Genomic DNA, 10,836 nt, shown 5'->3' with positions numbered 1-10,836 from the left:
GGTTGCCATGCCCTCCTCCAGGGGATCTTCCCGACCCAGGGATCGAACCCAGGTCTCCCGCATTGCAGGCAGATTCTTTACCATCTGAGCCAGCAGGGAAGCCCATGAATACTAGAGTGGGTAGCCTATCCTTTCTCCAGGAGATCTTCCTGACCTAGGAATCGAACTGGGATCTCCTGCATTGCAGGTGGATTCTTTACCAGCTGAGTTACCAGGGAAGCCCAGACTTGGGAGGGTAGGCCTTAAAGCCCAACCCAAGCTTGGAGTCAGAAAGAACAGAGTGAAGGCAAAGAATCAAAAAATCATCCTGTCACATCTCCAGGAGGAAAAAGGGCCAAGGCTTGAAAGTATACAGGGCCTTGGCAGCTTCCTGTGGCACCCCAGCCCGTCTTGGAGATCACTCACACACTGCTCTCCCCAGCATCAACACAAAGGCACCAACTCCAGAGTACCAGGGCAATGCAGACAGTTTAATGCTCTCCACCTCATCACCATCTCCCACTGTCCTCCAGGAGGCTCTCTGCCCCAGGGCACCCCTCACACTGGAGCCCCAGACAGTGTGTGCACAAGGGCAGGCCCACCATCAGCCCCACCTCTCACCGCAACCCATGCCCAGGGCTTGGGGGGCTGGCCTTTTCACCTGTGGGACCGAGAGGCAGACAGAAGAGAGCGCTTCTGAGAGAGACAAGCCACAGTGAAAGGGAAGGCTAGGATAGGAGGTAATGCTCCAGGAGAACAGGTGTGTGGAGAGTGAAAAGGAAAAGAGCTGTTACACGCATGGGGATAGTGATGGGGTCACAATTCTGATTTCTCCAGGCTATGGCCCTCTACTGGGAAGCAGGCTTATGGCCTGGGCAAAACAGCAGCTCTGAGGCAGCTCTGAAGACCAGCACAGGCAGCTGGCAGAAAGCATCAGCTGATACCCGAGGGCAACAGGGATAGGTGCAGTCCCCCCACCACCGTCCCAGCCCAGCAGCCTCCAGGAGATTGAGCACAGATAATGCTGTGGCTTTCCCAAGAAGGGACAGCCCCTCAACTGCCTGCCCGCCTATCGGGGTTGACATCTTCCTACAACCAACTGAGGTGCTCCTCCTCGTAGCGCTGGGGGTCGATGAAGGGCCGGTCAATAGAGCGGATCATCAGCTCCCCACAGTACACGCACTCAGCGGCCACAAGTTCATCCAGGTCAGCCTTGAGCTGTTCCCGGCTGGGCACCCCAGCAGCAGTGCCCCCCTCAGCCTCCTTAGCCCGGGCAGAGCCCTTGGCAGGGGGTGGAGCAGCCCCTAGCTTTCGCTGCAGCTCCTCGAGCCGGGCCTGCTTGTAGGCCGGCAGGCCAGGCCGCACAGCCTGCAGCAGGCAGTCAGCATGGAACATGTGGCCACAGAGGAAGAGGTAAAAGGGGCGGTTGAGCAGGGGAAAGTCGCAGGTGGCACATTTGTCCTGGGGCTCTACGGTGCCATAGCGGCCCCGCAGCTCCTGCAGGTCTCTCCGGATGCGCTGGGCACTGGCTGTGGCCTCTTCCATCTCTCGCTGTAGCTCTTGGATGTGGTGGTTGTAGGCCTTCAGTGAGCTGCAGATGGCCTCCTTGAAGTGGTCAATGGTGACGAAGTCAGGAAAGAAAGGCAGCACATCTTCAATCTTGAGCAGGGGGCAGCTGGCCAGGCAGGCCATGGCCGTCTGTACATCTTCCTCCTCCTGCACCACGTGCCGCGCAATCTTTAGCCACAGCTTCTTGCGCAGCTCCTCGTCTTCCTCAGGCAGGTCAGCACACTGCTTGGCCAGGTCCACATCCACCTGTGGGGAAGCTGAGAGTGTTAGGGTCAAGTCCCCTCCCCACTCAGGGCAGAGTCTGTGGGAAAGACAGATGCCCAAGAGAACAGATGCCCAGCACTCCTGGCAACGAGAAAGATCGGGCTTCTGGGAGCTGAAATAGGGGCTAATGAAACAGGAAGGAACCTGAAACAGGAAGGCCTGTCAGTAACGGGCCTGTCCCTGTCAGAGCTATGCAAATGCTACTTATTAATGGTGGGCCTGCAATATTAGTTAAGTTAAAAATCACCTCAGGAAATACCCAAAATACAGATTTTTGGGCCCTCACCCAGACATTCTGATTCAGTAAGTCTTGGATTCAAACCCAGGAATATGATTTTTTTTTTTTCTTTTGACTGAAATGCATGGTTGGCAGGATATTAGTTCCCTGACCAGGGATTGAACCTGCGCCCTTGGCAGTGAAAATGCACAGTCCTAACCACTGGACCACTAGGAAATTCCCTCAAATTTTAAATAGCACTTTCTATAATCCTAAATAGGTGATAATTCATGATCTGAGCAATGCAACTCAGCATCTTCCCATTCTGCAATTGTGGCTAGCATGTATGCAGAACTCACCTGTGAGGGAAGTGCTTATTATATTAACCCCATTTTGCAGCTGAATAACCTGAGGCAAAAAGAGGTTCAGAAACCAGTCTGAGGTCACACAGCCTAGTACGAGACAGAGCCAGAATTCAAACCCTGACTTCTGAGTCGTGTTCTTCACCTCTATACAACAGCTCCTCTGCGAGAGAGGCCAGCACCCCTTAGCCACGGTCCAACCCCCCCAACTTTCAGCATGTCTTGCTTTCTAGTCCTCTCTCCCAGATGGGGTCAAGGATCACCGGCTCACCTGCAGGGCCAGGTCCACAGCCTCCTCATACAGCTCCAGGACCTTGTAGACGTGGACACAAGCACGGTGGTGGCCGTGTTCAGCACAGAGCCGCAGCGCATACTTGAGATCATAATGCACGCGATGTGGGCTGGCCCCGGCCTGCTCCAGGTAGGCCAGCAGTGAGGCTGGCTGGCCCCGGGCATAGAGCGACAGCAGGTAATTGTGAATAGCCTGCTCGGTCTCGCCCAGCACATTCACGCAGAACTCCATGTAGCGGATGGCTTGGCTCACCTGCTGGGCCTCGCCACCTTGGCTATAGTTCACCAGGGCAGGGATGAGCTGCCGGGCATCCAGCCGGCTGCCCATCTCAATCCAGGCGTCCACCAGCTGGCGAGGGATGTGACGGATAAGGATGGGTGAAAACTTGTAGAAGAGCTGGGGATCACGGTGGCGGGCCAGCACGGCCAAGGCCTCCTCGTAGGCCTCATGCTGGCAGTGGTAAGCCACCACGCGCTCGTAGTCCTGCATGATCACAGCAAAGTACACCATGTGCTCCGTGTCCCCGTGGCTGGCCAACAGCTCGTGGATGGAGGCCCGGCTGGCAAAGAGCCACTCCTTGTGGCGAGGGCTGCTGAGGAAGGAGCGGAAGCGCTCACGGGTTTCCCGGTAGAGGTTCAGGGCGTCGGGGTCACCCTGCAGGGCCCCGAGCCGGCTCAAGTAGAGCTCCGTCAGCCACGCGGTCAGCAGGGTTGCCTGGGTTCGTTCGGCAGGCTTCAAACTGGCCAGTTTTCGCTGCAGGAACTCGGCCAGCGCCTCCTCCTGTCGGGCCTCCAAGAATTTAAGGGCAATCTCTTCAAAGTAGCTCTGAGTCAGGGCATAGCAGCGAGCGCTCTCCAGGTAGCGACGCTGGCGGAAGCAGAAGTCAGCCTCCCGGGCCAGGACTGTGTCCAGGCAGTCAGGCCGCTCTCGACAATACTCCTTGGCCAGGTCGAAGCGGTTCATGTCTAGGTAGGTGCGCCAGACATCCCGTGCCTCCCGCTGTACGTGGTAGCGGAAGACAGCCCGCTCGGTGTGGGCCCACAGGTGACCCGTGGAGGAGTCCTTCACCATGTGCTTCAGCGGCCCAAACTTCTCCAGGAAGTGGTCCCGCAGGACCACCTGTCCCGTCAGCGTGCACACTGCCTCCACCCGGTCTGCCAGCAGCAGCAGGAAGTGGAACTGGGTCAGGACAATGGCCAGGGGTGGGCTGGCCCCGGGACCCACCCCCTCTGGGTACTCCCAGACCCGCTCCTCACTCAGCAGGGAGTCCGGACGCCCGCAGTCCAACGATCCATACAACACGCCATCTCCCATCATCCAGGCGAAGGCCCGGGGTGCAGAGCGCAACTTGGGGGTGTAGAAGGCCAGCTCGCTGTAGCCCAGACTGCTGGGGAACTCACGGAATGGGGGTGGGTGGTCAGCATAGGCAGCAAAGAGCCCCGAGAAACCCTGGGCCTCAGCTCCCTCCGCCACTCGGCCTATGAACTGGAAGAGGCGCTGCCGAGTGGTGGCGATGACAAAACCACGCCCTTCAGGGCCCCGCTCAGCCTCAAGGGAGCACACAGGTGCTGGGCCCCCTTCTTCATTTAGCACGTACAATGGACGGAAGTAGAGATCCGGGGCAGGGCCAAAAAGCCCACCCTCGCTGGCCGAAAGCTCTGCTTCAAAGATCTGCCCTTGGGCGGTGCCAACCAGGATGGGACCCGTGCTGCTCTCAGTGCCCAGGGCCTTATTCCAGCCCACACTCTCCACCAGCTGCCCCTTCCAGCGTGCCAGGGGCCGAACCTTCTGTCCATTACGATTCACATAGAGGACCTCAGTGCTGCTCAGAGCGATCAGCAGATGAGAACCTGGAGGAGGGCAAAGCATGGCACCCTAGAGGATGCTGCCTTTCCCACCCTCAGGTCCCACCCACCCCGGCAGTGACCTGCCCTCAAAAGTCCCCACCCCCACCTCAGAACTCTAGCACCACTCACCAGTGGGGTCCAGGAACATCTTGTGAACTTTGGCATCATCCTTGCGCCCCAGCTCCATGTGGTTGGGTTCATTTGCTTTGCCCAAGTCAATGCTGTCAAGACAAGAGTCAGAGCATGACTCCAGAGGAGGGCAGAGCCTTTTTTTGAATCACAGACCTCTTTATGGAGAAGGCACTGACACCCCACTCCAGTACTTTGCCTGGAAAATCCCATGGATGGAGGAGCCTTGTTGGCTAAAGTCCATGGGGTCACTAAGAATCAGACACGACTAAGCGACTTCACTTTCACTTTTCAATTTCATGCATTGGAGAAGGAAATGGCAACCCACTCCAGTGTTCTTGCCTGGAGAATCCCAGGGACGGGGGAGCCTTGTGGGGTACGTCTATGGGGTCGCACAGAGTCAGACACAACTACAGCGACTTAGCAGCAGCAGCAGCAGCAGCAGACCTCTTTATAATCAGATGAAAGGCACAACCTTTCCTCCTTGAAATCTACACAGACACATAAAATTCTGAATACAATCCCAAGGGAACTCTGAAACACATAGGGGTCCTCCTTCAGAACCCTCAGCTCTGAGAATCTACTTCATTTTGAGAAATCACTAAGCAGAAGTATTTTGCTTCTGCTCAACACACCCCCAGTGCCTCCAGGAAGATGGGCAGGGACATCCCAGAATGCTGGGGTAAAAAGGGAACCACAAATAGTAGCTAATGGTTATTGAGCACTTTCTAGATACCCAGCAGCATGCTAAGAGCTTGAGCTAGTATGACCTCAATTAATCTTCACAGTAATCTTGATGGGTATTTCCTTAAGGTTATTCCCTATTTAAGGTATTTCCCTTATTAAAACCTTTTCAAATGATATGCTCATTCTAACCAAAGAATCAATGCAAAATTGTATGAAGGGGAACTTCCCTGGTGGTCCAGTGGTTAAGAATCCACCTTGCAATGCAGGGAATGCGAGTTTGATCCCTGGTCAGGGAACTAATAATCCCACAAACCTCAGGGCAACTGAGCCTGAGACCCGCATTGAAGATCCCATGTGCCACAACTAAGACCCCACACAATCAAATTTAAAAACAAAAAGTAAGTATGTACGAAGAAAAAGTTAATGACTTTCCTTCCAAATTCCTGTTATTCCCAGCAGAAAAAAGTGATATTAACGTCTTTCTCCATGTTCACAACATAAAGTTATTTTACCACTGTTTTTATAATTTATACCTTACTTTTCTCAATGATATCATGAACATTCCACTGGGTCAACAGATACAGCTCTCATTGTTTTAATAACTGCGTAATATTTCCTTTTATGCCCGAATCATAACTTAATCATTTTCCTACTGATGGGCATTCAGCTTGGGTCTAGTTTTTTCCTACCAGAAACATGGCTGCAATCAACATCCTTGTATATATACCTTTCAAACTCGTAGTTTTCTTTCTATTACTTGAATTCCCCAAAGTGGGACTGCCAGGAAATGTCACAGATATTTTAAAGTTTAACAGACATTACTTTTCCAAAAGGTGGTGGCAATTTATACTCTTTCCAGCAATATATAAGTTCATCTCTCTATATCTTCACCAGCATCATGCATTGCCATTTTAAACTCTTGCTAATCTTACAGGTTAAAAATAATAGTATCTTAGTTGTTTTGTTTTGTTTTTTTTTTTCAATTTTTTGGCCATACCGCACAACATGAGGGATCTTAGTTCCCCAATCAGGGATTGAACCCACGTCCCCTGCATTGGAAGCACAGAGCCTTAATCACCGGACCACCAGGGAAGTCCCTTACTGTTATTTTAATGTGCATTTCCCACAGGTTTAAACTATTTTCAGATGTTTACTGGAAATTTGGAGTTCCTCTTCTGTGAACTGCTTGTTTATATTGTTTACCTTTCCTCTTCTACTGAACTTTTTCTTATTAATTTCAAAGGGTTTTTTAAGGAACAGGAATGTAAATCTTTAGTCATATATGGAAAAACATTATTTTCCCACTGTCTTTTGTCCTGACCTGCCTCATATGCTTTTCTATTTTTATTCTGTCATAACAGAAATTACATAGTCAAATCTACCTTTTCCTTTGTGGATTCTTGATTTTCTAGCTTGAGTAAGGTCTCCCTTAAGCCCAAGGGCACAGAAATTTATTAAATATTCTTTAATATTCACACTGCTTATTTTTTTATATTTAAATAATTATTCTACTTAGAATTCATTTTTGTGATACAGAGATTTAGCTCTGTTTCATCTCAGATGGTTATTCTGAATAGATAAAAAAATTTTGCTAACACCTTTTGTCATGTATTATTTCCATTTACTTGAGATATTTCCAGTTTTATTGAGATATTTTATTTCTACTTATAGTGAATTTATTTCAGGACTCTAGACAGTTCCACTTATCTACCTGACTAACTTTGTGGGTTGGTACTGTCTATAATGGGCTTCCTTGGTGGCCCAGTGGTAAAGAATTTGCCCGCAATACAGGAGACAGGGGCTCAATCCCTAGGTTGAGAAAATCCCTTGGAGAAGGAAATAGCAACCTACTCTAGTATTTTTGCCTGGGAAATCTCATGGACAGAGAAGCCTGGTGGGCTACAGTCCATGGGGTCACAAAGAGTTGGACATGACTTGGTGACTAAACACACACACAGAGTCTGTAACAGATGAAGGGATGTGTTCAGAGAGACCAGGTGACTTGCTCAAGATTCCATTGCTGTAAGTGGCAGAGCTGAGCTCTGAGTCCAGGTCTACTGCACTACATCAGTTCTCTCTGCAAAGGATAGGATATTTCCCCCAAATCCCAAATCACTGTTTCACCTGCCCAGAATGGAAGAAAGGCCTGGTCAATCAACAGTTCCAAAATACCACCAATCCACTTCCTACACTCGTAAACCTTCTGGGTCTTCATTTACCGGAGTAGTGTATCCTTGCCAAGGCTCATGCAGAGCTGATTGCAGGAGACGACAAGACTGGTGATGCGCTCGGAAGGGGTAAAGTCAATGCGCTGCTTCGTGAAGATGGGCGCTTCCTTCTCTAGCTGGGCATTCACATATCCTAGGCAAGAAGCAAAAGAAAGGTTAACTATGAAACAGAGGAAGGGCAAGAAGAGGCAGATTGCTCCTCTCCACCTTCTTCTAACATATTCCTACCCCAGGATGTTGGTTAGTGACACTTTAAATATCAATATATCAAGCACTTTACTAATCACTTCTACATTAGTCCTACGCTACATTATAGGTTCTGGGCTCTTCCCACACCTCTGAAAGCAGTAAGGGGTTGATTCTTTGAACCCTTGGGACGCTATTAAACCACTATGTACCTGCTCCTGGTGGTAATGAGGTAAAGTTTGAGTGTTCTCCCTTATCAGTCTTTGGTCAAGCAATCCGAGCTCAACTAAAGTCGTCTAGTTCCACTTTCTTCCCTCCTCCCTGCCCATGCAATAATGCTCTCAATGAATCTCCAGAAGAATGAGGGCAGAGGGATCCCTGAGAAACCCTTCCAATCAGTTGGTTAACAAACTGCTGGTACTTTCTCTCTAGCCTTTACTTTCATTTCTCTATCACTACTCAAAATATTCCAGCACTTCAGATGCCTCTGCCAACTCTGTACTACTTTCTACAAAAACTTCCCCTTACCATCCAGCTGCAAACAGCTCTACCAAAAGCTTAAGATACTTCATTTTCCCCTGTTCAGTGACAGAGTTCCCTCTAGGCTCATCCCTCCTTCCACTACAACACTCCCCTTTCACCAGTTCTTTACTCATTCTTTCTCTTACCTCCACAAGGGGACTGATGGGAAAAACACTGAATCAGATGAAGCCTATTCTCATCTGAACCTATTCTCAGTTTTCCCAAGTGCTGCCCTCTAAGCAAGTCACTTCCTTATCCGAGTCCCAGTTCCCTCTTAGAAGGACTCTAGTGGCATGGCCTAGATCACGCGGCTGTGCTTGCTGCTCTTACAAACTTCGACCATCCACCGCCTAGAGGCCATAAGAACCTGAGGAGAACCAAGGGCCTAAATCCAGACTGCAGGTCCAGGAGGTGAACCCGAGCTCTTGGAGCCACCTGCTCCGCTCCTCCCATGCAGATGCCAGGACAGCCGAGAGGTGCAGCGGCGCCTTCACTTCCCTTACCCGAGTGGGGGATGCCCACGCTGGGGCAGCCGGGCTGCAAGACGGTCGAGCGGGACAGGGAGTCCTCGTATTCATCCAGGATAGACGCCATGGTGCCCGGCCTCTGGGTCCTCCGTCCCAGGGATTACAACAGGGCTCCCCCCAGGGATCCCCGTCTCCCCGGATTGGAAGCTGCGACTCCCCAGCCTCGACAGGAATCTGACAGATCCTGGCAATCCGCCACCGCCAACTCCTCCTCTTTAAAATCCTAAGAATCTTTTCACTCTCGCCTTATAGAGCGAGAAGATCAGAGAGCTCGCCTCCTTTATTTGACGCAGTCCTGCACCCAACTCACGCCCCCAAGAGAGCACCGGTTCCCCTTAGCCGATCTCAGGTGATCCCAACGTCGCCCGAGCAGCTCAGCTGACTCCCGCCCCTGGGACGCACGCCTATAACGTAACTTCCGGGTTCTCAGAAGCCCACGTTTGCTGGCGCAGGAACGTCGCGGAGCCGGCCCTTGGGAGGTGCAGTGAGGGCTGCGGTGGGCGGGGCCGGATGGTGGTAGGGGCGGGGTCGGGTGGCGGACGGGCGGGGATATGGCCTAGCTGGCTCTCCAGCGGAGTTCTCCGTTCTCTGCTGCGGAGAGTCCGAGCTGGTGGTGGTGGTTTAGTCACTAAACCGTGTTCGACTCTTGTGACCCCATGGACTGTATGTAGCCCGCCAGGCTCCTCTGTCCATGGGATTCTCCAGGCAAGGATACTGGAGTGGGTTGCCATTTCCTTCTCCAGGGGTCTTCCTGACCCAGGGATTGAACCCAGGTCTCCTGCACTGCAGGCAGTTTCTTTACCGACTGAGCTACCAAGGAAGCCCCTAGGTGGTGGACGGGCCCCGCTGAACACAAGCCCCACCCTCCTGGACTCTGCTGCAGTTCTAGACTTTGACACCAGGAGGCAATCCTGGCTTTCTCAGTCGCCTTCCCAGACCCGCCCAGCGCAATCCAGCCTCAGCCTCTGAGAAGGTCCCCAGCATTTTTCACGCCCAGGCTTCCCTCCGGCAGAAGACCACTCAACCTCTCTGGTCAGCTCCCGCTCGCACATTTAAAAATAGTCCGTTGCCCTAGGTCCCCAGTGAAGGAAAAGACTACCCACTCCAGTACCCTTGCCTGGAGAATTCCATGGACAGAGGAGCCTGGAGGGCTGCAGTCCATGAGGTCGCAAAGAGTCGGACACGACTAAGCGACTAACACACACACTAGGTCCCCAGGAGAACATTCCTTTCTTCAATCTAAACGCCACCTAAATCCTGCCTTCACACGGCACAGGCAAGCGGTCCTGGGCTCTCTTCTCCCACATCCAGGGACCCACCAGTTTCCAGAAAGTGGCAGAGATGGTGGCTCGGCCAATAGGAAGCTATGTGCTATCCAGTCTCTTTCTCTGGTTCGTAGTGGCTCCTCCGTGTTGAGCACTTACTCTCTGTCTGGCCTTGAGTTAGGTGCTGGGGTCACAGAGATAAGTACAACAACCGTCCTGGAAGATCATAATCCAGAGGGGCGATGGGCCCATAAATAGGTAGTTAATGCTGATTGTGAAGTGAAAGTCACTCTTGTCCTACTCTTTGTGACCCCGTGGACTGTAGCCTGTCAATCTCCTCTGTCCAGGGAATTCTCCAGGCCAGAACACTTGAGTGGGTATAGCTGTTCCTTTCTCCAGGGGATCTTCCCAACCCAGGGATTAAACCCAGGTCTCCTGCATTGCAGGCGGATTCTTTTTTTTTTTTTTTTAATTTTTAAACTTTACAATATTGTGTTAGTTTTGCCAAATATCGAAATGAATCCGCCACAGGTATACATGTGTTCCCCATCCTGAACCCTCCTCCCTCCTCCCTCCCCATACCATCCCTCTGGGTCGTCCCAGTGCACCAGCCCCAAGCATCCAGTATCGTGCATCGAACCTGGACTGGCGACTCGTTTCATACATGATATTATACATGCTTCAGTGCCATTCTCCCAAATCTTCCCACCCTCTCCCTCTCCCACAGAGTTCATAAGACTGTTCTATACGTCAGTGTCTCTC

At 51.7% G+C, this 10,836-nt stretch overlaps 1 protein-coding gene across 2 annotated transcripts; it reads right to left on the bottom strand.

The window, feature by feature from the left end:
• Positions 1–449: 449 nt before the first annotated feature.
• Positions 450–9,655, bottom strand: VPS18 (VPS18 core subunit of CORVET and HOPS complexes). 2 transcript variants are annotated; one of them, XM_061430804.1, is made up of 5 exons: positions 8,786–9,655; positions 7,566–7,707; positions 4,660–4,751; positions 2,663–4,533; positions 450–1,794 (listed from the first exon to the last, which is right to left on the bottom strand). In XM_061430804.1, exons 1-5 carry the CDS (start codon positions 8,874–8,876, stop codon positions 1,069–1,071), a joined length of 2,922 nt encoding a protein of 973 aa, XP_061286788.1. In that variant the 5' UTR covers positions 8,877–9,655; the 3' UTR covers positions 450–1,068. The 2 variants fall into 2 exon arrangements, with proteins under 2 accessions (XP_061286788.1, XP_061286789.1); XM_061430805.1 differs by lacking the exons at positions 7,566–7,707; positions 8,786–9,655 and adding an exon at positions 7,471–7,560.
• Positions 9,656–10,836: the final 1,181 nt, after the last annotated feature.

This window comes from Bos javanicus, chromosome 10 (assembly GCF_032452875.1).
Source record: "Bos javanicus breed banteng chromosome 10, ARS-OSU_banteng_1.0, whole genome shotgun sequence".
In the NCBI taxonomy this organism is placed as follows: Eukaryota; Metazoa; Chordata; class Mammalia; order Artiodactyla; family Bovidae; genus Bos; species Bos javanicus.
The sequence above is the reverse complement of the archived record's forward strand: the minus strand, read 5'-3'. Positions and strand labels throughout refer to the sequence as shown.

Bases quoted from the DNA above. Each gene is read 5' to 3' on its own strand.
- VPS18 (XM_061430804.1), bottom strand. From the start codon at position 8,876: ATGGCGTCTATCCTGGATGAATACGAGGACTCCCTGTCCCGCTCGACC. The intron at 4,752-7,565 runs GTAAATGAAGAC...TTGTCTTGACAG, and splicing joins GGCAAGGATACACTACTCCG to CATTGACTTGGGCAAAGCAA. The intron at 1,795-2,662 runs GTGAGCCGGTGA...GCTTCCCCACAG, and splicing joins CTGTGGACCTGGCCCTGCAG to GTGGATGTGGACCTGGCCAA.